This window comes from Chenopodium quinoa, unplaced genomic scaffold (assembly GCF_001683475.1).
Source record: "Chenopodium quinoa cultivar QQ74 unplaced genomic scaffold, ASM168347v1, whole genome shotgun sequence".
Lineage (NCBI taxonomy): Eukaryota > Viridiplantae > Streptophyta > Magnoliopsida > Caryophyllales > Amaranthaceae > Chenopodium > Chenopodium quinoa.
This window is the reverse complement of record NW_018745286.1, coordinates 5,721,851-5,747,538: the sequence shown is the minus strand read 5'-3', so window position 1 is coordinate 5,747,538 and position 25,688 is coordinate 5,721,851. Positions and strand designations below refer to the sequence as shown.

The window sequence follows — 25,688 nt, the reverse complement described above, 5'->3', positions numbered from 1 at the left end:
TAAGTTTAATAAATATAGTTAAAATAATGTGAATTATCGTTTTTCATTGAATTTAACCATTTCACATTTTCATTAATTTCATGTACACAGAATGTGTTATCTACTACCTTCATTTTACTAAGGGGTCGTTTGGTTCGCACAGGGGAATCGGAATGGAATGCAGAAAGGGAATGAAGGAGAAAGGAAAGGAATTCCTTTAATTTAGCCTGGTTGTTTGGTTCAAACCAAGGAATCAAACCATGAATTTTTAAATTTCTTTTTATTTTTTCATATAATAAGCACAAAAAAAAAAAATTCCATATTTTCTTGTAAAATGAAAAAAAGTGAAAACTTGTTTCGTATTTTCCTGTAATATGAAAACATAAAAAATAAGAAAAAAAAATAAAAATCCCTAATGTAAGAATGTCTTTAAATCAAACAAATTTGCAACAAATACAGTATAATCAACAAAGAAATGCAATATAATCAGCAAATGCAATATAATCAACATATTTCTGATGCAGAAGCTGAAGGTTGGATGATTATTAACCCAGAAATCAAAATATGGGTGGGTGGTTTCAAGGAGATTGGATGCTTCGTAGGGGTGACGACAGTGGTTGGAGGGGTTCGAACCCAAACTCAGACCGACACAACCAAATTCTAACCAACGAAACCAAACCCACCAAGAACCCAAGCCACTGCCACAAACCACCAGATCTACGAACCACCCACGAAACCCATGAAACTTCGGCTACTACCGCCCAAATCTACTTGAGAGGCTTAAGAGGAGAGAGAAAGGGGCATGGGTAATGAAGAGGAATGAGAATGCAAAAGGCTTGGGGGGGGGGTGGGGAATGACTATACCATGTTTTTGGGTAAACCCAAAAATAAAAAAGGGGAAAGGGAATGAAATTTTTTGGCAAACAAACGACAACAAAGGGAATCATTCCCGCCCATTCCCTTTCCCCTTTGTTTATAACCCCCAACCAAACGCCCCCTACGTATTACTCATTTGCATTTTACTCGGTCTCCAATGCACTACTTTGACCATTAATTTATTTGAAATTGTATTAGTAAAAATTATACAAAGTCAATACATTGAAAATTCATAACAATGTGAATCTAATAAGATCAAACTTACAAGCAATATACTAAATTATAAATGCAGTCCTCCTCCTTCTTTACAATTTAAAAACCAACTATAAACCTAAACCCTAAAGAGTGATTTTTCTTCTCTAATCATTTTAATGGTGGATACGAGCAATATACTCTCTCACCGCCTCCTCCCTCTTCTTTACAATTTAAAAACCCAACTATAAACCTAAACCCTAAAGAGTGATTTTTCTTCTTTTCTTTTGTAACCATTTTAATTTGAGAATTATTAACAATGTTATCCTTTCAATTTAATGAGTTTTTGCAAGTTTAGGGTTACCTTAGGCAACAGTATAAAAATTAGGGTTACATAGGAAAAACACCTAAAACATAGAGTTACATGGTATAATATCCTTTATTTATTTATTTTTATCACATATAACCCCACTTTGTGAAGCCCTAATTATATTTCATAAAATTAGGGATGACAATGTATTAGAGGTGGGCTAGGTGATGCTTCATCCGCCTCCATCCACCAATAATCCATCCATCACCAAATCTATCCATCACCTAATTTACCTTCAGCCATATCTGATCCATCCATAACCTAATTTACCTTTATCCACATCCGATCTACCATCATCGATGGATGAATCGGGTGAAATAAAATATATAAATAAAATTTTGCACTTCCATAATTAAAATAAAGTGATTAACTAATTAAAACTTTGATATATCTTTCTAATACTTGCTTTTTTTCACCAAGTTTTTTTTTTTTAAAAAAAATGTAAATTTCTAACATTTCAAATAATTACATTATTAAAAAAGATATTTTTTTTTTATTTTTTTTTATATTAATTTAACGGGTGGATGGATGGGTTGGGTGATGGGTTGGATGTATCATCACCCAAATCCGACCCGATCTGTCGCTCGACTCATCCATCTGTCACCCGCTTAAATTCGAGTTTTCATTCATATACTTAGATTGGGTGGATAGTTATCCATAGGGTTTGGATGATATTGCCACCCATGCATAAAACCATACTCTCTACCCCTCTTCTCTTTAAAACAAAAGTATTGTTCCCCATTTCCACTTTTTTTGGTTTGCGTAGATATGGTAGCTGGGTAAGACATGTGGGAAAAAACGGAGGTATAGTAGAAAAAAAAGCGGAGTGTTAGGCCCTATTCACTTCACCTTACAAAAATAATATTAAGTAAAAATAAGTTCAATTCAGTAAATTAATTTCAGCTCAGCAAAAATAATTTCAGTTCATTAAAAATTAGTAACTTTAGAGAAGAAATATAACAAAGAATCAGTAAAATTAATTTCAGTTCAGCAAAAATAATTTCTTTTCAGTAAAAATAATTTCATTTCAGTAAAAATAATTTAAGTTCAGCAAAATTAATTTCAGTTCAGTTAAAATAATTTTAGTTTAGCAAAAATAAGGTGAAGTGAACAGGGCCTTAAATAGAAAATTTTAACTGAGAAATGGTGAATATATTGATGAACTGTGAATGTACATTTACACGATTTCATATATATAGCCATAAGCAATACTGTGATACAATGATATCTCATATGTAGACATATGAGTTCACAAGCTTTTGTATGTATTTGAGCAGAGTATAAACAAATCAACTAGTTTTTGCCCCGTGCAATTGCATGAATTCATAATAATAACACTTGAAAATAATAAAAGTCAATTAAAGTAAAGTTAGTTTAAATGAAATGGCTTGAATATAATAACACTTGAAAATAATAAAAGTCAACTAGTTATATAGCTATTTTTTTTTTTGGAAATTTGAATTCATTTAATGTCTACCCTTAAAACTCTCATATTAGATATATTATTTAAAATATTTTCAAAAATTATTGTAAGTTTTTGTTCATTAACTTTTTTATCTTGTTATTTTATTATGTAAAAAAAAAATAATAAAGAGTTTTTGACGGGAAATTTTTGTTGTAAATGCGACACGTGTAATTTAGGAATAACTCTGGTGATTACTTTAGTATATACTATAGAAATGGATTGGTTAATGGGCATTTACATTAGACTTATTTCTCAACACGGATAAATTGATTTAGGGACACCTTTAATTGACTTTGGCACACCTCTATATGAGAGGAGTTTAGAAAACTGTGTCCTTACAAAGTGGTGTGCCAATATTAATTTTGGTGCCAAAATCATTTCCTCGGAGAAAATAATATTCACTACTAGTTGATAATTTCATGCTAATTTACTCCGGTCGGTTAATTTGAAAGCTATCCGAATACCCATCGCTCAAAGTTACTCGCTACCGTGCAACCGTTACACCAAGCTTCTTGGATACACTTCGCCTCAGTACCTATTGGAATAGAACCGTTTAGTCACAAAAATAAAAGAACAAAAAAAAAAAAACACACTAATAAAAAAAGGGACCGTTTCCCGCCGTCACCTTTCCCACCACTTCACTAGTACGATTACCGTTCACATTCCCCATTTCAGTGACATCAATTCCCGATTTTTGAAACCCTAATCTCTCTCCTCTTCATCGTCGAAAATGCAGCTTCGCTCTAATCGTGTACTGGAGGAGCCCACGATCGACGGTATAATTCTTCTCTCTTTTTTTCTTTTTAATGGATTTATCGGAAATTTCTGTTGTTTGTGGTTGATTCTTGTTTATTTTTTTGTTGGTGCAAATTTTTGAAATTTCCGATTATTTTGATTGTTGTTTTCATGCACTTCTGTATTTGATCAATTGAATTGGGTATAAATTTGAGTGTTTGATGTAGATTGAGAGAGTGAAAGGAATTTGTTTATTCAGAATTTTTTTTATTGATGTAATTTGTAATTGAGTCCATGAATGAATTTCGTAAATCATACTTCATCTGTTTCATATTTGTTGATACTTAATACATTTTATTTTGGCACGTTTGTCGGTACATACTTTTAAATATAAACGTGTTCAATTATGTTATAGGCAAAACAAGATTTTCAAAAGTTTTCCAAGTTTTAATAATCTGTGAAGTATATGAAATTAAATAGGTAAAAATATTCCAAGCTTGTTGATGAGCCTCTTGTGTTGAGCTTGAAAAACTTTAGCCCAAGCTTGGGTGATTCGTCTGTTAGCTAGGTTCGTTGTCATCCCTAATGGGGGGAGTGGGACTTTATATTTTAGCATGTTATATTGATATAATTATTTGTAGATGATTTGCTACAGTGGCATGCTAGAATACAGGATGTTTTCCTTGTCAAATCCTGTAATTAGGAAACCAACAGTTATGGACTAATATTCTGCCCGTTTATGATGATGAAAAAGATCTGCTTTAATTCAGTTTAGGTTATGGTTGTAGTTGAAAGCAAGAATGTATCCATCATTGATATGATTATCTGTTCCTTTCAGTTCAAGATGATGGCAACGAGATCGTAGAATTGAGTGAGCCTTCACTCCTGTCAGATATTGATTACGTTGGCATAGTAGACGATGACAATGAGCTGGATGATAGTGAGTTTGATAGTAGTGGATTGGATGATAGTGAATTGGATGACGCATATGAAAGAAATACCAAAAAGGTCAATATAAAAAGGAAAAAATGCTCTAGGAAAGAGAAAACGAGAAATGAAGAGCCCAGTGCTGAAGTAGTGAACACATTTGAGCCAGGAGCTCAAACTTTTGAGGGTATTAGTGGCTTTGAGTTTGTTGATGTAAATAAGATGAAAAAGCAAATGATAAAAAAGAAGAATGGGGATATGAGGCCAACATTTATGTGGGATATATGGGAAGCAGAACATAGCAAATGGATTGATAGCCATATGACTGATGATGTTGATTTGGATCAGCAGAACGATGTAATTGATGAAATGCATGAGGAACCCTCAGAGCTAGTTGGGCAGTTGTTGCGGTTTCAGAAGGAGTGGCTAACATGGGCGTTGAAACAAGAAGATTCTGAGACTAGAGGGGGAATTCTTGCAGATGAGATGGGAATGGGAAAAACTGTTCAGGCAATCGCCCTTGTGCTTGCTAAACGAGAACTCCGCCGAGCCGTTAATGGAGCTGATAAATTGTTGTCGCCTGGGTCATCCTCTGCGCTACCTGAACTTACTTGTACCCTTATTATCTGTCCCGCGTCTGCTTTAAATCAGTGGAAAAGGGAGATTGAGCGATTTACCATAGAGGGAAGCATAAAAGTGCTATGTTATCAAGGGTCTAAGAGAGCAAAGAATGCTCTACAATTTTCAGAGTATGATTTTATAATCACCACTTATAACACAATAGAGGCTGATTATCGCAAAGTGTTACCACCCAAGCAGAGGTGTAAATGGTGTGGCAAGTTATTTCATGAGCGGAGGATGGCTGTTCATCTCAAATATTATTGTGGGCCTAATGCAGTTAGAACAGAGAAGCAGTCTAAGCAAGAGAAAAAGGGTAAGAAACTTCACTGGAAAGTGTTGAAAATTTCTACTGAAGATGATCATAAGAAGAGTGGTAAAGTGTATAATCCCTCAAAAGAATCCGGAAGTAGATCTGATGAGGAGGATCTTGACAATTTTGAGGCACATGTTCGCAAGTCAGCTCTGCACTCTGTAAAATGGGAGCGTATTGTATTGGATGAGGTCAGTATAATTTTCATATTTCTTAGTGTTGAAGGTCTCTAAGGTAGTATATCTTGCTAGAGTCTTGTGTTTTCTTGCAGTGAACACCAACCAGTTCTTCATATTATTATAATATAGGCTGTATTATGTTATCTTTAGTTCAGTTGGTTATTAATTGATTCAATCTGCTTCTCTCTCTTTTTTTTTTTTTTTTTTTTTTTTTTTTTTTTTTTTTTTCCTTTTTATTTGTATGTGTTGTGATTTGATCTTATCCGGTCTAATTTTAGTTAAGGTTTTGTAATCGAATGGAAAGTCAGATTTGTAGAAATGAGGAAAAAGAGAATTTGAAGGGAAATGATAGTATATTGTGATTGGATGCTATTTAATCATCAAATGTGGTTTATAGTCCCAGTCTTTTGGGTGGCTAGACACTCAATCAAATTGAATTAAGTTACCAACAAATTTGCTTATACTCTTTCTCAAACTCCTCTGTATATAACAGTTCTCCTTCCATTCCCTCTAACTAGCTCCCTTCTTCCTCTCTAAGCTAACCATGAATTATACTCATGCTACCAGCATATGTGTATCTTCTTTTTCTACGTCCATTTGTTGGAAGTAGGGGGTTTTCTTTAATATAATATTATGTTAAAATTTGCGTCTATGTATGTTTATATGCAAGAGTGTGCCTGCAACTTGAATTAGGCAAGTGTAGGAATGGCTTTTTTGGCTGTCACTTTTCTTGAGGCAAATATAAATGCTAAACTGGAATATAATTAGTATTGGGCACAATCCAAGTCACATTATCTTTAGTTTCTGTTTTATAATGATGTTGTTTGCAGTCTAAGGAGTAGTGTGGCTGTTTTGTGCCAAACGCGTTAGAACAATGGCTTTCTTGGATGACTTAGGAGTATAAGCACTCAGAGTGGGATGGAAAATGAAGCATACCAGTTGTTTATGGCTAGTCGCTGAAAGTAAAAGTATACTGGGAATTGCCTTGGCAAGGCATAAATCTTATATCAGAGCACATTGTGTGATCATTACGTCCTTAATACTAATTGATTCATTAAATCACTGAGTCTCTATCTATGAAGTTATGGAGAGAAAACAGGGAGTTTATGTAACAGATAATATTGTAGGTTAGATTTATTAAAGTGGATTTGACATTATAATGTATTTAAAGTATATATTTTTCTTCTGAGCTTTGGCTTCAATTTTCTTTTGGTCTCACTATATGTTCACTGAAGTATTTAAATCTTTTCTATTTTCACTTGTTGCCCAATAATCAGGCTCATGCCATCAAAGATAGACGTAGCAATACTGCCAGGGCAGTTCTTGCGTTGCAATCTTCTTACAAGTGGGCTTTGAGTGGTACTCCTCTTCAGAATCGTGTTGGAGAACTCTATTCACTGGTTGTCTACTCTATTTTCTGTCAAATGGCACATCTGTAGATATTATTACATACTTCCACCCTGTCTAAATATTGCTACCTACTTGTTGGCACATATTAAGAAATAAGAGAGAGAAAGAGAGAGAAATAAAATCAGGGAGTATATGATGAGGAGAGAGATAGAGAGAACACATTTTAAAAAATGAGTCTAGCAATAAATTTGAAATTTCCCAATTCAGGAAATCTAGCAATATTTAGAGAACAGAGGAAGTATAAGCTTCTTTTTGCCTAATTTGTTAAGGTTTTTGTTTTACTATTGTTGTATTAACTCCTTTCTGCATTGACATGCAGATCCGCTTTCTACAAATTGTTCCTTTTTCTTATTATATGTGCAATGATTGTGATTGCAGAACGCTTGATTACAGGTAATAAGATAACGTATGCTTTAAGATTTCTTTCTTCTGATCAAATTTTGTGCCTATCTGCTGGGCCGTTGGGGAATCATGTATTTAGAGAATGGGGGTGCCAAAATTGGTCATATTAATTATTTTTTACAAAATCCAAATTCATTTTCCAATTAAAAGTTCAAATTATAATATATTCTGGATGGTGGGATTACTTTATTCATCACCATTATTAAATCCTGAGGTGTTTTAAGGGTTCACCTAGACATTAATGACTGTTAAGTTCTAGGAGGAGAAGATGAAATACTAATATATACTTATCACTCCAATTGTTTCTACTCTTGAATTTACTAAAAGAAGTTGTGCATATGCCAACCTCTGAGTACAATTAAATAATGTGGATATCATTTTCTTACTTTATCTTCTTCTGTCTGATTGAATTACTTGCATATCTCTTCCCTAATTGAACTACTGAGCATAAATTGGATATGTTTCAGTATGTTTGAAAAACCATGTTTTATTCTTGTAGTTTTTTAGTCATAGGAAATGATTATATATTGTAAGGGAATGAATGGCTTTGTCAGTTATACCTTTTCTGCTTGTACTACAAAAACTTTTACTTCTTATAATCAGGCGGTGTTTTCTTGCTTTGTTTTTCATTATACCACCTTCGTTATAATAGTTGTATCATTTTGACTAGACATGAATTCCAACACACTACTTTGACCATTACTCTTATTGTGTTAAAAATTATTAACAATTTATATATTGAGTATAACTCAACACTATTAAAATAATGAAATTTATTTTAAATGTTAATAAACAAACTGTCAAAGTTTTTATAAGAATAGTGTAAAAAGTCAAAATGATGCCCACTTGAGTAATGGAGGAAGTATAATTTGATTTCTAGCTAATATTCTATTTTCTTGTTCAGCTCTTCCGGCGAATGTAAAAGTTGCAGTCACAAATCTGTGAGGCATTTTTGCTGGTGGAACAAAGTATCCTACTTATTAGATTCCTTTTCATCTTCCATTCGCCCCTTTTTCTGAAGTATTGTGGATGTCCACTATCTTCAAATCTTGTACTTGACATACTTATTTTCTGCTTTTGATATGCAAGAATGTGGCGACACCAATACAATTGCATGGAAATTCCGAGGCTGGACAAAGAGCCATGTTTTTGCTGAAGCACAAAATTCTCAAGAGCATTTTGCTGAGACGTACTAAAATTGGCAGGGCTTCAGATCTTGCTCTTCCATCAAAGATTGTGAGTTCTTCCTTTACAAAGTTTAGAATTAGTACAATTCCTGTAATTTGTTCATTGTTAATACTTGGTTTTTTTGATCAATAAGGTGTCGTTGAGGCGAGATTCTTTGGATATCAGAGAAGAAGACTATTATCACTCATTGTACAACGAAAGTCAAGCCCAATTTAACACGTGAGTGTATATCTTTATTTCAGTTGAGTCATTTAGAACTGCTTAATAGATGGTTCTTCTGCTCCTTTATATTGATTTCTTGGCTTCTAATCATTCTTTTGTGCTGGTTAACCTTGAATTGTTTTAGAGTCAATTAACATTATCTTCTTTCCATTTATTAGGTTCAGATATATGTATAGTCATGGTTAAATGTCCTCAAGTTATCTAAATCACTATATCCAGATTAATATCTTTTCAAATTTCTTATCACAGGCCTTGATGATTTATAGATTTAAAGGAAAGTAGGGAAGAACCGATATTGATCCTAACATGATAAATTGTCTTGCTTGATCCAAACACAAGTAGCGATATATTTTTGATGGTGCTTGAATAAAGAAACAAGGACATGTGCTTCCAAGGTTTTTGTGATATTTCGTGGTAAGAGATGGGTAAATTTATGGTTCGTGATATCCTATGTCACGATTAATGGGACATGGAGATATCTTTTTAATTGTCTTCTAGCTTAGTTAGAAGTCCTTTTTGGCTTATGTTAGCTGGGTGTTTAACATGTTCTAGACTTCCAGTAGGCATTATGATTGTCATCATACTTTGTTGATTAACGAAGTAAAAATTTCCTTCGAACATGGTTATATCTCTTCTTCCTTTGTCACTTTTTTTTTTTCCTATTTGAGTTAAGCTAATTTAAAAATCCTTGATGAAGTTGTCTGATGTCTCAATTCAAGCTACCCTGAGTGAGACTGAAAGCCTTTCTAAATTTGATATTTTGGTGAGTGAAGCCTAAAAACATACCAAATGAAGTTTTTTGATTTCTAAGTTGGCTGTCATTATCATGTTTTTGTATATTGTTGATGTTTTCAATGTGACCACATGATTGTACCAGGTGTTAGTTTATCTTGTGGTATTGTGAAGAGCGTTCTACTTGATTAGGACTCCAAATTTTTGAGTTATTGTTTTGGACATATTTTGGATATTGGTTGTTATATGATCACTTTTTAGCTCTTTCATAAGGTGTATATCCTATTGGGCATCACAGAGGCAGTTTTACAATTGACTTCAATTTGAAACACAACCTTCACTACTTTACCGTGTGTAGTAATCATGGACAATTGAGCTAGCCAATTTGATTTAGTCCATGTCTCAAAGATAAAATACTGTGAATTATTGAGCTCCATTGGCAATATTTTTAGTTAGTTGCATCATTGTGCACATTCTACCAATCTGGATTGTGTTTTGTATTATGTGCCTCTTCAAGTGCTGCATTTTGCTTCTGACTATTTACAAATCAAGATTTATTTATATTATACAGTAGTAATATTAAGTTTTCTGATCTTTTTTGCTTGCAGATATGTTAAGACAGGAACCCTGATGAATAATTATGCTCATATATTTGACTTACTTACGCGTTTGCGGCAGGTGAAGTATTCTGTCTTCTCTTTGAATAACATAATTTTTTTTTATTTATTTTTTTGGTTCTTGGTTTGTTTGTTTGTTTTGTAAAGCTAGTATAAACTCCTTAGCAGCTCAGGTCTTTTATTTTTTATTATCCATATATCTAGCAGAGGATGGTGGATTGGGAGGCAGGATTGTGTAGGAAGGAAATACAAGTTTATCTCTGAATTTGTTTATCATGAGGAAAAAAGTGTAATTTTTGCGGTGAAAATGAGTAAAACCACTACTTGAGGTAGTGGTTTTGCCTTAAAACCGCTACTTGAGGTAGCGGTTTTACTCCGTGATAAACGAAATTTGTTTATCACGGAGATTAACTATCAGCCTCCTGTGTAGGGGTGGGGATTATGAAGGCTTTATCAGTCAATTCTGAAGGTTTTCTATGAATTCCAGATTTTCAAGCAAAATAGTCAACAAATATTGAGGGTTAATACGACTTTAACATGAAAACAAGTAATGATCTTGATACAAGATTGACTAAAAATTCCTTTGAATTAGGAATTATTAACTAATCTTACACAGTATCAGTGACTTTGATACATCAAAATCTAATGTCCACTCTAAGTAAGGCCTTTTTATATAGGATTTCATTCATTATATCATTAAGCTCTCTATAACTCATGCTACATCAATCAAGGTCTATGGAGATAAAGGAGAAAAGCTCCAGTCCACCTTATGTTATTTAGTACCTGTTATTTAACTATTTAAATGGACTGATTTACCATCTACGTCTACCTATTTAGTTTCCACTTTCCAGTTGTTAGTTCGTCAAAGGGTCCTACGTGTTAATAAATAACACCAATCCATCTTTATTAGTCATCTAGCTTTTAGAGGTCAAGTTTTAAAGCCAATGGCTCAGGGCACAAATATCAAATTTCCTTCCTCAACTTTCCGCATTTTAATCAATTCCGTAACTATATAATTACATGTAATTGACTAGCATGAAGGGAGCGGGGGGTGGGGGGGAGGTAATATAGGTATGAGTATGAGAATATTAGTTGGTTTGTGTTGATGTGGACTGTGGAGAGAAAGTGAATTTATATAAGGTGACAGGGAACCGGGGAAGGAAGTCAAAACATGCCTATAAATTGATATTTTTTAAATGCTAAAGCAACCAGTTTCCAGTATTCTCCCAAGTTATCTTCTTCCTCATTTCTACAAGTATGATTTTTCAGCTTGTAACAGTGCATGATAAATACAGCATCCTGTCTGGTTTCTTTGCCCATACCTCTTTAGCCTAAGGCCAAAAAAGCCGAGTTAGTGGTATTAGTAAGCCATCTTTGGTCCTTATTTTGCTCTTCTATATATCGCTGTCTATGTTAGCTGTTGGCGGAATAGACTTCGCTGTCTCTCTTAGCCTCTTTTGTGAGTCCTTTTCTCATTGACGAACAACTTCCCTTATGAATGTACTTAAAGCAGGCTTGCCCACTACTGGACTTAATTGCACTCCAAATACACATAGCAAGTTCTTATTTCTGAATGGTTTTTGCTTTTTACCTAATATGTTCTATAAGAACTGCGTTGAGTTTTTTCTTTATTTTTATCTGTTTCTGTTTGCATGGAGAAAGCTATGTTTTAAGAAAGGAAAGAAGCAGCTTATATGTTGATGGTATGCACATAAAGCCTTAGCTATTATCCTTCCTAGTTAAACTCAAAGCAAGTGCTCATTTGGAGTTGGTGGAATTTTGTGATAAAAAACAGGTTAGTTGGTTTAGTAGATGTCCAGCCAGTTCATTCTTGTCCCATTCGATCTTAGCCTGGCTGGTGTAAGAGTGCTGTATTGATTCTAGGTTTCACACATTTACCAAATACAATGAGATTGAAAGTGTTAAATGGAATGAGGCAGTAAGTTTGTTTGGTGGAAGGAGGAATGGGGAACTATTACCATCGTTTTGGGGGTAATATAGTTACCCACCACCCCCTTTGGTAATGCATTACCCTTAATAATATTCCCATCACTCTTTTCCTCCTGTCATTATTACTACTTTATCCTTGTACAATTGTACTACCCATACTCATCTTCATTTTCTTTATTTTTTTCTTCATTACCTAATTAATGCATAGTTCCCAACATGTTGTGAGTGGCACATAATATCTCAAAAACAGATGCATCTTCAATTTCTTTTGCTACCTGGTCAGCATCAAATTGACCAACTTTACCCTTGTTTTGAAGCAATTGATATGGTAAATAGGAATAGGCGGAGGTACATGATGCTACTGGCCTATCAGATAGGATTCTAGCTAGCTGCCAGTATTGCTGAGAATTATTGAATTCAGGAAATTAAATTTCATCTTTGTGAGAATATCTCATACTCTTAGTGGCTTCATTATATATAGTGTAATGGAGTTATGGAGTTTATGTAATTAGATGAAATCTAAATTTTGTTTTTTCTTCAATTGGTACAGGCGGTTGACCATCCATATCTTGTGATATATTCTCGTGCCAATAGTTTAAGGAATGAAAGTGTGGCGGAAGAGGACAGTGGAGAACAAGCATGTGGCATTTGTCATGATCCAATTGAGGATCTTACAGTAAGATTTGAACTCCTGCTAGGTTGGTAGCAACTATATCAAATTTAAGTCTATTTCACTTTTCATTGGTCTGCGTGGTTACAGATAAATCATTCTCTTTTATCCAACAACTGCAAAATTAAATCTTGAGAAGTATTCGTTCTGTTGTGAATTTGATGTCTTATTGACTTACTGGCATGTCACAACTTCTGGGAAACACAGTGATGTTAGATCTATGTTGTAGCTTGAGTATTTGAAACGTTTTGAACTAAATAATTACAGCTCTCACCAAGGATTTATTTGAGTGTGGGTTTGAAGCTTTGAGTTTGGACGTGTTTTTTTTTTTTTTTTTTTGAATAGATAAGAGAGTAAAATCTAGAATTTTGGGTTTAAGGAATAGGAAACGAATCACAATAATCATACCTAAGGGCACTACATTTATAGATTTGATTGATAACAATGGCTGAAGACAACCTAAGACAACTGAAAGTTTAATTGGAGAAATTAAAGGTTTGATGTTTGTGAGTTTTATCAAGGTCATTGTTGGCATAGTTGCCATCATAAATAGAAGTGGAAGACGGGTTGTTCACGTCAAATTCAGTTTGAGATTATTTGGTTCAGTTCTTGTCAAAGTTATCAAAATCGAGATTCTACTTTGATTCAAAATGGGCTCTGAGAATCAAATCGTAGAATCGTAGATATCATATCCAATTTTCATTAAATATATTTAAAATATGAAGCTAATTATTAATAAAAAAATAATTGTTTACCCACTAAGCAACCAATAATTGACAACATATATTTATAAATAATTTTGTAGGCATGTTTTAAACTTGTAAGGTTTTCGCTAGTTAAGAGAACTATGAAAAGTTGAGTAGAATTGTAAATCGAATCTTATGGATATGCATGAATTGTAAAATCGTAAGATTCTAAGATTTAAATTGAGATTTTAATAACTATGGGTTTTATCAAATAATAAGAACTTTGGTTCCATTAAGGTCATTCCAGGTCCGTTGATATTTACTTAAATAATCGGTGAACGGCATATTAATTTTCTGGCTTGGTAGGTCGGCCTGGTCAATTTCAGCTTGAGACAGTTAATTTTGTCTTGTAATCAAGTCTGAATTCATACGAAGTATATGATTGTGTGTAGTGTAAATAAATGTTAATTTTTCCTATGCTGTTTACCTCGCATGCTTCTTATCCTACTAGACTTCCTCTCTCTCTTAAATCTCGTTTTTTTTTTTTTTTTTTTTTTTTTGATGACAGGTTACATCATGTGGACACTGTTTTTGTAGAATTTGTCTCATTGAGTTTTCATCTTCCTTGGGGCAACCTTCATGCCCTTCTTGTTCGAAACCACTTACTGCTGATTTTACTTCAAATTCAAGCATCGGAGACCAGAGATCAAAGACGTCAGTTAATGGGTTTAAAAGCTCAAGCATCATGAACAGGATCCATCTGGATGATTTTCAGACAAGCACAAAGATTGATGCATTGGTATGGAGCTTTTTTAGTCACTCTAAGGCATTGATTGGTAGGGTAAAATGGTTTTACATGGAATGCAGTGCTGTGAGAAATACTTTATTTCTGTTATATATGTGATTGATACTTTCTGCATTACTAGGCATAAAAAATTGTAGAAGTCTAGATATTTCCTTTAATAAAATATTTCATTAACCCATTGTCTTATCTTATGGTCTTGCTTATTTCAGTGGTGGTGTTGGGAGGGGGGATTGGAATTGGTTATGAACTTATGATCTTGCTCTTGATATATGTGACATGTATCTATCTGCTTTTTGATTGGTGGGGCATCATTTGGTTTCTATCTTACGACAACTGAGTAAGTTGGTTCATTATAGATAAAGCTGAAATATTTGTGGATGGTGTTTCGAGTTTGGTGGTTGAGGGGGTGTGAGTAAAAAAAAATTTACCTACTCAATACGTTACCGGTCACTTGGGACCATTAGAAGTAGATTCACATCAAAGTTCGGATTATTAAAAAATAATCCAAAATTGGGATTATTTTGGGCGGATGAGGCAAAGTTCGGATTATTCAGGGCAACTTCTGATTCAAACTATTTGTTAACTTGGATCTTAGGGCTGTTGCTCTTAGATCAAACATGGAAGCCCCTTTTAAACCTATTCTTTTTAAACCTATAATTTGACTTACCTTTAATTACTTTCAAACCTTTCATTCATTACAGAGGGGTTGTCAATATTTAAAAAAAAAAAGGGGGGGGGGTGGCTGTCTAAATTGTCAGTTTAGAAGCATAGAGAAGAGTGGGAAAGTTAGTGTAACCAAATTGAGTCAAGGTTAAGTCAAGCTCGTTCGAGCTTGGCCTGGTCTTCTAGATGGCTAGCTGAAGTTCTGCTCAAAGCTAACCAAGCCTAGCAACAATTGGGGATGGCTTATATGCTAAATGGTTGGCTTAAAGCTTTAACATATGAGTGCACATAATAACTCTTTGTTCATTGTTCGGAAATTTAATAGTAGTTTTAATGTATTTTAGCAGAAAGTATTTTTGATGGGAACTTGATGCATTTGAAACTAAATGAAAGTGCTTAAAAATTATATATAACTCTAAAATCATGTCAAGTATATTTAATAAAAACAAAACAAATGAGACAACATAAGTTTAGGATCAACTTGGAAATGCACATAGCCTGCTTGGGTTCACCTTTGACTTAAAAAGAATCAACCCTGAGCAAGCTTTGTCTTAAATGACCTGGAGGACTTGCTTAGCGGGTGCAGCTCTTGCAACTCTTAAATGAAGCTTGTTTTGTTCTTTAAGATGTGATAATGAGTCTTAAATTGCATGGGTGGTACACTTTTAAGAACTAGCTTAAGACCCGTGTCATGCACGGTAATTCAAGTCTAAAATTTTTAAGAAAATTAATTATATCCAACAAATAAAAATTTGATAAAACATACACATCAAATATATATTATAATGTCATAGTCTATATTAATAGGGAAAGCAAAAAATTAAACAAAAATGGATTTTTGGGCTCTCCAAACCTGAGATTTTTTTCAGGCGAGGCTTGGTTTGATCAAGTCTAGTGACCATATTAGTAAATACTTATTTATAAATGCATTTTTAATCAACATAAAAAATTAATCAAACAACAAACTAAAATCTCCAATAAAACTATTAGCAAAAAATCTTTTCAATGGAAACAAATACTACTCTGTCATTAAAGGCAAGAACAATCAATAATTGGGAAACACTAATCTATATTATTATATTCTCTATTTATGGATTGATGCTCTATATATACGATATCGTCATTCTCTGTTGTTATAAATAATGTGTTTGAAGCTATCCAATAATTGTAGTTTAATCAATTTTGTTTATTTTCTTAAAAGTTTAATTGTAGATAATAGATATATATCAAAAGAAAAGAAGATACAAAAGGAGATGTCAATTGTCACTAAGTATGGCGTGTCTTTCAGAATGCAGATTATTTATGAATGTCGAAGTAATAAATTTATCATCTCAATCAAGTGTATCGGCAAAAGATAATAATTTTTTTTGCTTTTACTATGATATTGATTGTTTTAATTACGTAATTTACAAAGAAAATTAATTGATATTTTACCTTTCCTTAGAATTAGACATATGTTATAATATACTCTATAAATTCTTAATTTGTGATAATATATACGTAGTAGTAAAATTTCAGAACAAAATTGTAATTAATTTGAATATATAGTTATAATGAAATTGAAATAAGATATTAGCTAGAGGTATTTGGAAAAAAAAAAATCTAAGTGATGTTTTAAAGTAATTTCTTTAACATCTATTATATGAATCAATTTATTATTACTTTTTTGGCAAAATCTAATAATACTCCATTTAAAGGATAATTAAAAAGGTGTTGGAATAATTATTTAGGTAAATGTGTATAGAAAAATTATAAACACGAAGTAAAAAGAATATATTTGTCATAAAGATAATATAAATGATTTGGAATGATATTATTATAGAATCAAATATTAACAAAAAAAAAAATTGTTTAAAAGAGAAGGGGAGTTTTGGAGGGAAAAAACAGCACCAGGATGTGACACGTGTCACTCCCAGTGTCTATTTTAGTATTATGTTATTGATAAGGGGAAAAAAAAATAGAATAAAATGCTTGGAGCTGGAAAGCTGGGGAAGATTAGACTAATTACTCTCATTGAAGGCTGTTATTCGTTTCATTTTTTTTTTTTTTTTTTCGTGCAACTTCTCAGTATGGCCTCAAATCTGTATCTGAAATACTTTTCAAAGCATTTTGTAAAATGGTGAAATGGCATGTTGAAAAAGGTAGCAGAAACTTGATTTTCTACTCAACTGCTGACTTTCTGCTTCTAAGTGAATTTGGGCTTCAATTTTAACTCAAATATAAAGAAGAGATGTTGGTTGATCTGCGAGTATGTTAACAGTGAGAGAGTGCAGCATAATTTTATCCGTTTTCTGTCATGATTTAAGCCCTCAATTTGCCTATAAAAGACAGTAGAAGATCTGTCATCTAGCCACTATTAATATCTCATTGTCTCACTGGTCAAGTGTATCCGAATAGGCGGGTTAATTTTTCCCTCCTGTTAATTCTTCCCTGAATTGTGTTATGGTATCAGTTTTAGTCAAATGAGAACTATGATTATACTCATTTTTCTTAGTCAAGAGTTGCTTGTTGCCCTTTCAACCTATTCTTTAATGTGGATCAACTATCAGCGACCACTCTTATCTTCCTTTGCTGTAAAGGAGGATCAAGGATTCTCTTGTCAAAATGTCAAATGGCAAAAATTTTAAGTATTTAACTGCAGCTTCTGTGAATTGTATTCACTGTGTATTTACACTGTTTATAAATCGTTCTTCTAAAATTTTATCTTTGCTGATTCCACTTTTGGACGTCAATGACCTAGAGGGAGGAAATCAGATTTATGATTGAAAGAGATGGTTCTGCAAAAGGGATTGTCTTTAGCCAGTTCACGTCTTTTTTGGATTTGATCATGTATTCTTTGAAAAAGGTAAATGTTCCAGAGTTGCGCTTCTCATTTTTTGTGAACATAAATGTCAATCTTGCTATTGGTAGCCATTTATTGATGCAGTTGATTAATGATTTCTCAGTCTGGCATAACCTGTGTCCTACTGGACGGATCTATGACTATCACTGCCAGAGACGATGCAATAAAACGATTCCATGAGGACTCTGAATGCAGAATTTTCCTCATTAGTTTGAAGGCTGGAGGTGTTGCACTCAACCTTACTGTGGCTTCACATGTAAGCAGTTATATTATAGTCTAGATTACTTCTTTTCTTTTCTTTTGGGTGTACATTGTTATTTTTCATTAGTTACAGTTTCAGTTGTCCAAAATTATACTTCATAATAGGTTTTCTTGATGGATCCTTGGTGGAATCCAGCAACAGAGCGACAAGCCATGGATAGGATACACAGAATTGGGCAGTATAAGCCAATAAGGTCTTTCATTTTCTTGTCCTTATGTCCTAGTTTTTGGACTTTATGAGATGCCTGACAATGGAAATGTTTATCCCTAGATTAATGATTTTATGCTATTGCTCATACAGAATTGTAAGATTCGTAATAGAGAATACCATAGAGGAAAGAATATTAAAGCTGCAAGAGAAGAAAGAACTAGTTTTCGAAGGGTGAGTTTTATCTGTGTTTAATTAAAAACAGGAGTGGGAAGCATGAAGTCCTAATTACTCAATTCTACTGTGCAGGACTGTTGGAGGATCTTCAGCTGCTCTGGCTAAGTTAACTGAAGCAGACTTGAAGTTTCTTTTTCTCACTTAACAAAAATGGAATTGGGGTGAAAGTAGTAGTAGTACTCTTGGAAAATGCATAACATAAAAGTTTCCAAGCTGTATTTATTGAACCGACTTTCTACTTGGGGCTGTGTATAGTAGTCAAAACTATGTATTAAAGCCATAAAAGTACATTATGCTGTACAGGTTCATGTAGAATTGCAAATTAGCATGCTAATTTCCTAGGAATCATGCACTTTTGAATGACTTTGATGTGGATCTTGACAACTTTTGAATGGTTGGAAGGTTTTGACGACGTTTTTGATGATGGAAAATCGAATGGTGGATTTAAGAGTCAATGATTTCCAAGTTTGATTTACGGGTATACAAATTGAATGTCAACAATTATAGCTGGACATTTTTTAATAAGATTCTCCCATACACTTTAGTTTGCTTATTGATGTTGTAGATGGGGTTTAAGGGCTGCAAACGATTCGAGTCGAGTTGAATTTTAGACTGTGTTTGGATTGAAGAAAATGAAGGTAAAAGAATGGAAGGGAAATGGAGGGAGGGAGTATCTTTCATTTGGATAACAAGTTAAGGATGAAGGGAATTGGAGGGGAGAGAAATAGAGGGATTAAATTCTACGAAAATGATCCCTCCAACAATGGAGAGATTTGAAAGGAAAACTCTCCATTCTTCCTTCCCCTTCTTTTCCCTTCCCTCTCCTTCACCTCCCGCCCTTTCTTTTCCTTCATGAACATTCCCATTTGTATTTTTCGATTTTAAACTCGAGCTCAAACAAACATAAATTGGTTTGATTGTTAATTAATTTCTTCGTTGCCTTTAAAATGTAATATATTTTGAATTTTAATGCATTTATATGATTTGATTCAAGAATTTGTCAATCTTTCTATAAAGAAAAAGCAATGGTCATGGATAAATCACACTATATGAAATAATGTCTAGGAAAAGGATAATTTATTTTGTGTTGTAGGTGTTTCCAGAATCAATAGTTTTGCAACACTAATCTATACAGACTATACTGATGTGTACATTACGATCATAATTTTCTCATCATCTGTGGACATAAACCCTATATAAAGTAAACTCATAGGTAGTTAGACACAATAACTGAAAATAACTATTAAATGCCGAAAACACAATGATTGAAAAAACTATTAAGTACTTACTCCGTTTTTAAATACTTGTTCTACTTTCATTTCCGACCATTTTTAAATACATGCTCAATTCCTTATTTGAAAAGCTTTTACAATATTTAATTCATTTATCTCAACTAGTGAGACCTAATAGAATTATATTTTACTTCGTATAAACTTTAGTTTCTCTTTTCTCCAATTTACCTTTCACTAACCCCACTACCTCCATATTTTATTACTTTCTCTAATTTTTCCTAAAATTCCGTGCATGGTGAAATGGAGGAACTATATAAAAACGGAGAGAGTACTTATAATAAATCCCAAGAGGCACAATCATTATCTTCCTATTTTGTAAATGACAATACAAATAGTATAAAGTAAACAAGTAAGATCCAAATGACAATCTTGCAACCAGTTGATGCAAATCACTGGCTTGAAAATGAAATTCCAGTGCAACAGGGGTGCTCCATTGTATTTGGGCACATTCCCCAAGGTTAATACACCACTTTCATATAAAAGCACTTTCAGGTGTAAGGTTGGAGCTAAGTAACTTATGCCCAAAGAGAAAATATGAGTTTTAAACTTTTTGATGTGTGTAATTAAAATCTGTATTTAAAATCTGAAAAATTCCAAGTATTTATAGAGAGGGATGGAAGAACATAGAAGATTCTTTCATCAATGGGGGTGATAAAAATTAAAAAAAACATGGGGATTAAATCACCTTAATCATCTTCTTAATTGGGAGGTTACACAAAATCAATCAAAGGGCTCGCCTTGTCGGGCGCGAGTGAACATCTGTGTGCAGGCTTCACTCACCCAATTTTGACCTTCTTCTTGCAGTTTACACTAATGTCATTTGATTTTCTTCCTTTATCAAACACTGTATCCTAATGATATTAATTAATTTAACATGGATCAAACTATAAAAATACTCTAAACTTCCTACAATCTGATTGGTTTTTGTTCTATCTAAACTCTTGCACGTTTATAAGTTGTGACACTGATAAACTCTTGCACGTTTACCCTTCCTAGAAGTTGGCAGCAGGTTGCTCTATTTTGTGGCCTTGCTTGGTTTGCTGTTTTTGTGTTCTTTTTGGCTGGTTGTGTGTTATGGTTGCTGGTGCTGCTAAGCTTTGGTTAGCTGTACCTTGTTTCTCTTTGGTAATAAAATTGTACTTACCAAAAAAAAAAAAAAAAAAAAAAAAAAATGTTGCGACTCTGATGTCCAGCTTGCCTTTTGCTTCTCCTCTGCATATCTTAGCTATAGTAGGGGTTATAATTTCAGATTTCATAGATATATTTCAGCCCTGACTCTGTAGAATTAAGAAGCCAATCTGACTTTTCAGTCTAATAATCCAAATATAAGCATTTAGGCAAATTCTGTATGAACATGTTGCACCAACAACTCTGTAACTCTGTAACTGTTTTGCTGTTGAAGCAGAGGACAATTTACTGAATATTCCGTTTACTCAGAGCACAGTGAGATTGAGAATTAATCATTTCAAAACTTATGAAAGCCTAAGCAGAGGTTAACTACAGTCAATCAATACAGGAAAAGTAATGCAGCAACTAGACGTACATAGCCATTGTATTCCTTTCTTAGTCAGATGAGTACAATATCGACTTTACGTGAGTAAAATAGCACAAAAGACCAGGTACAAAAAACTGTATCTTCTCATTTCTTCTTTCCAGCTTTCCCTTCTTTTCGACGGACCACTTCATCAACGTATCTTACACCCTTGCCCTTGTACGGTTCTGGGGGTCTCCAGCTCCTAATTGATGCAGCAAACTGACCAACAGCAGACTTATCACGTCCAATAACAGTTACTCTGGTGTTTTCCTCCACTTTAACCTGCAGCTCATCTGGAATTGTCATCTTAACAGGGTGAGAAAACCCAAGATTCAATGTAAGTTCTTTCCCTTCAACCGTTGCACGATATCCAACACCAACCAACTGAAGCTTCTTCTCAAATCCCTTAGAAACACCAACTACCATGTTGTCTGTAAGGGTCCTGAGAAAAATAAATAAATAAAAAATTTGGGTGCATTATTGAGACTAGGTCCAAAATTATTCAAAAGGCTATTATCACATCTTAACGAGTAATCAATGTCTTTCATCCCTGCTATTAGCACTAACTTGTTATGTTATTTTACACACCAAGACAAACTGTAATCTCAAGGAAACAGAGGCCAAATTTAGAGCAGTTATTCTCACACTAAAAGAGTCAAGAAAAATGAAGCAATAGAACATAAGAGGATGATAATGCTTGTAAAATATCTTAATAAGAAAAATGAGGGAAAGGAAAGGCTTATTCAGAAAAGAAAAGGTGCAAAACTTATTCAAGTCAGGGAAATGAGGGAAAAAGGTAGAAAAGGAAAAGTACAAAAAAGTTCATCAGCAAAGAGAGTGAAATCAGGAAGATAGGGCACACTTTCAGAGCAAAGAAGCTGTGGAAAAAAAAAAGGAACCTGACAAGATATCAATCCAGGTCAACAAACATGTACCCATCAATTTAAGTCACAGTATAAAACTCTACGGAATCAGAACTACATACTCAAAAAATTGGAATTTCAGTTCCCCAATTAAATGACTTTCAGGGAGTCTGCTAAATGAGCAACTTTCATCAGTTGTGAGACCATTTTTTCCTTTTTTTGGAAAGTACCGATTATGAGATCTGTCAGAAATTAAGAAGGCTAGCAATATGTAAGGTAATCGGGAGTTCCATAGCGCTTTCAAACAAATATCTGCCTATTTTTGTAATGCATTCTTAGAATTTAACAAAAATGAAAATGACAAGGGCATAATTCAGCTTCACTACCATGACTTTAGAAAGATGTTCGATATTCAAGTTAAGTAGGTCCATTGTTTAATCTTACATCAAACTCATTGTATAGAAAAGGGAAACTCAAAGCTTCTGATAGATATCAGTTTATATCCACAAACTTAACAAGTAGTTTATTTTTTATGTATATTTTGGATAAGAAAACTTGAATAATTTGCAGTTTTGCACTCGTTCATAACTTCATATGCATAATTTGAGGTCTTTGATTTAGATGCTAATAGCTAACATGGGTATAAGAAACAACCTAAGATGGAATGTAGAATTGCTTAGAAAATCAAATGCAAATGAAAGTATTCTACTGTAACAACACCTACTAAGACTACAGAGTGAAAGTTAATGCTGAAAAATCTTAGTCCCATGATCAATACCAAAAGCCAAGAGGATTGAGACTCATCCTTGATACTTCTACAATCAATGGATCATTAACTCACATAAGAAGTTTTTCTATAACAAATTTGCCAAAATGCAGTCCAAAGAATTATACACCAAAAAAAATAAAATAATGTATTCAATTTATGTTTCCATTAGGCAGGATTTGAAGCAATGAATTGACAATGGACTTGCAGAAGACAGATGTTGACAGCTGAGTGGTTATACTAGGATCTATGTAAGGGGCATTACATCATAAAAAACAAGGGAAATGCAACTGTATTAAATAACTGTTTTCTTTTAGCTTTTTAGAACCCAGCAAAATTAATTTGTAGGTAGTAGGAAATTAAAAACCACCTAAAGTATTGGAATTCCTACAGTAGTTACGATTTACTAATGAGAAGCTTCAATAACACGAGGAATTATCACCCTTTCGAATTATAACCAACTATGAATGAATAGGAATACAATATATAGACAAAGCTTATGTTAACAACACCACTGCTTTGTTGCTGAGTAATACAGATAATTTCCTGCATATGGTTTTAAATGTAGTAATAATGAATTTGTATGACAGTATGTTATGTTCAAATATCAGGCTAGCATGCTTTGCATTCTACAAATGTCTTTCAACGAGCAAACAAGGTTAAATCACACGTTATTATACCTGAAAAGTCCATGCATTTGATTGGCTCTTCTTGTTTCCACTGCCTTTCGGACCCTTAAAAATCCAGATTCTTGCTTCTCAAGTATAACTTCACGAGGATAAGTGATCGAAAGTTCACCAAGAGGACCCTTCACTTTGAGATCCTGTCCTTCCATCGCGATTGCCACATTAGCTGGCACTGTAATAGGCTGCTTTCCTATTCTTGATTCTTTACACTCCACATTCTTCCTCCAAAAACCAACGCGAGGGACAGGGACACTCGCACTAAGGTCAATTTTCCCACCAAAAAGTAAAGATTTCATGTGGCTGAGACATCACATAAAATAATCATCAGTAGAAGACTTCAATAATCAATTACTCAGACCTATGCAGTATATACCATATTTCAAACCAAAATTTCAGCAGCAATTTACTCCCATTTCGACGATTTTCGCTACCATCAATTCACAAAGGCAATCTACAACTCCCTTTCCCTTCATCATCCTAAGGATTAATATCACCTTAATCTATCAAAAAAAAAAAAAAATATTCCCCAACAACACTATGAGATAGGCATTACCAAATTTAAAGAAGACAGCTAGTTTCAAGAAAAAATTGTAAGCAAATGAATAACAAAGAAATGTATCGAAAACAGCAAATTTCATATAACTATAGAACAATATTTGAGCATGATAAAAAGGCATAATTCATACATTTCTTCAAAATTCAGACAAAATCAAACTAGAACAAGCTTATAAACCCTAAGCAGCAAAATACTTGTTCAAATTCAGCTAAATGGGACCAAAATTACCCATGAATTGACGAAGTACTTGTTAGTTAAAATATGTCATTAAAATTGATTCGTAATGCAAATTGAAGAAAACCCAAGAATGAAGAAAGCAATGAGACATAAAAAACGAAAAAGTTGAAAAATTGATGGAAAAGAGTAAAACCTTGGAAGAGGCAGAGACATTGAGAGAGAGCGAGTGAGAGAGAAGGAGCTACTTCAGCAGAGAGATGAGGGTGTGTGTTTTTATTGGATAGAAAGGATGAGGAAGAGGAGGTGTCAAATGTAATGGTGCTACTCTATTTTACCAACTTAAAAAAAATACAAGTAAAAAATACGTAGTAATTCTCAATTTCTCTCCTTATATACTAATGGCCTAATGGGTATCCAGGTACCCGTGAACTAGAGGTTATCAACATCGGCCCAGCCCGTTAGCTCGACCCAGGACGGGTTTGACAAGCCTAATATGCATTTTTAGTTTAAAAACCTGACCCAACAAGTCCGCTACTTTTTTACGAGTTTGAGCACAAGATATGATGTTAACGCCCGGCCCGGCTCGATTTTTTTTTTCACCTCTATCGTGAACTCAATGTTAAAGGTGATAAAAAAAACCATATTTTTTTAAAAACTTTTTGTTTACTTTATCAATCTCTTAAGAATATTTAGAGTACTATAACATTATTTTCTTCCCATTATAAAATATAATTTCAAATAATTTTATAAGTATTTATATAAGATATTTTTAAATATAATAATAAAAAAATCATATTATTGATATTACGGAATATATTTCAATTATATCGTTAACATATTCTTTCAAATTAAATCTAGGCCCTGTTCTTTTGAGCTGTTCTGCTCTGCTGTGCTGAAATCTACTCTATTCTGCCAAAATCTGCTCTGCTCTGCTCTGCTCTGTTTAAAAATAATAATTATAATAATAATAAAATAATAATAATAATAATAAAAATAACAATAATAATAATAATAATAATAATTATTATTATTATTATAATAATAATAATAATAATAATAATAATAATAATAATAATAATAATAATAATAATAATAATAATGCACCTTATGAATTGCTTGAGTGGTGCTGCAATGACAGTCTCGGATGAGTTGGTTGACTCTATTATCGGGGTGGTTAATCTCTTTCTAGCTGGAAGATGTCCTATGAAATTAGGAGAGTATATTGCTAGTGCTCCTCTCACACCTCTTGTCGAGCCCGGTAGTGGTATTCGTCCTATAGCCGTGGGTACTATTTGGCAATGTCTAGTTTCGAAGGTCGGTGTTGTTA

The 25,688-nt window shown here is 33.4% G+C and overlaps 2 protein-coding genes across 2 annotated transcripts; one reads left to right on the top strand and one right to left on the bottom strand.

Moving 5' to 3' along the window:
• Nucleotides 1-3,177: 3,177 nt before the first annotated feature.
• LOC110711824 (DNA repair protein RAD16-like) lies at nucleotides 3,178-18,952 on the top strand. Its single transcript, XM_021890254.1, has 15 exons — nucleotides 3,178-3,658; nucleotides 4,456-5,666; nucleotides 6,932-7,054; nucleotides 7,384-7,457; nucleotides 8,371-8,434; nucleotides 8,556-8,702; nucleotides 8,788-8,873; nucleotides 10,217-10,286; nucleotides 12,726-12,851; nucleotides 14,100-14,330; nucleotides 17,740-17,844; nucleotides 17,945-18,097; nucleotides 18,208-18,296; nucleotides 18,404-18,484; nucleotides 18,560-18,952. Exons 1-15 carry the CDS (start codon nucleotides 3,613-3,615, stop codon nucleotides 18,630-18,632), a joined length of 2,679 nt encoding a protein of 892 aa, XP_021745946.1. The 5' UTR covers nucleotides 3,178-3,612; the 3' UTR covers nucleotides 18,633-18,952.
• Nucleotides 18,953-21,136: 2,184 nt separating this feature from the next.
• LOC110711888 (50S ribosomal protein L6, chloroplastic-like) lies at nucleotides 21,137-24,705 on the bottom strand. Its single transcript, XM_021890330.1, has 3 exons — nucleotides 24,555-24,705; nucleotides 23,623-23,928; nucleotides 21,137-21,755 (listed from the first exon to the last, which is right to left on the bottom strand). The coding sequence occupies exons 1-3, from the start codon at nucleotides 24,572-24,574 to the stop codon at nucleotides 21,419-21,421; spliced, it is 663 nt and encodes a 220-aa protein (XP_021746022.1). The 5' UTR covers nucleotides 24,575-24,705; the 3' UTR covers nucleotides 21,137-21,418.
• Between the last annotated feature and the right edge of the window lie 983 nt (nucleotides 24,706-25,688).

Excerpts from the sequence above, each read along its gene's own strand:
- LOC110711824 (XM_021890254.1), top strand. The coding sequence starts at position 3,613 with ATGCAGCTTCGCTCTAATCGTGTACTGGAGGAGCCCACGATCGACG. Across the intron at positions 3,659-4,455 it reads GGAGGAGCCCACGATCGACG|TTCAAGATGATGGCAACGAG; the intron begins GTATAATTCTTC and ends TGTTCCTTTCAG. Across the intron at positions 18,297-18,403 it reads GGGCAGTATAAGCCAATAAG|AATTGTAAGATTCGTAATAG; the intron begins GTCTTTCATTTT and ends TTGCTCATACAG.
- LOC110711888 (XM_021890330.1), bottom strand. The coding sequence starts at position 24,574 with ATGTCTCTGCCTCTTCCAAG. Across the intron at positions 23,929-24,554 it reads ATGTCTCTGCCTCTTCCAAG|CCACATGAAATCTTTACTTT; the intron begins GTTTTACTCTTT and ends GTGATGTCTCAG. Across the intron at positions 21,756-23,622 it reads CAAATGCATGGACTTTTCAG|GACCCTTACAGACAACATGG; the intron begins GTATAATAACGT and ends TATTTTTCTCAG.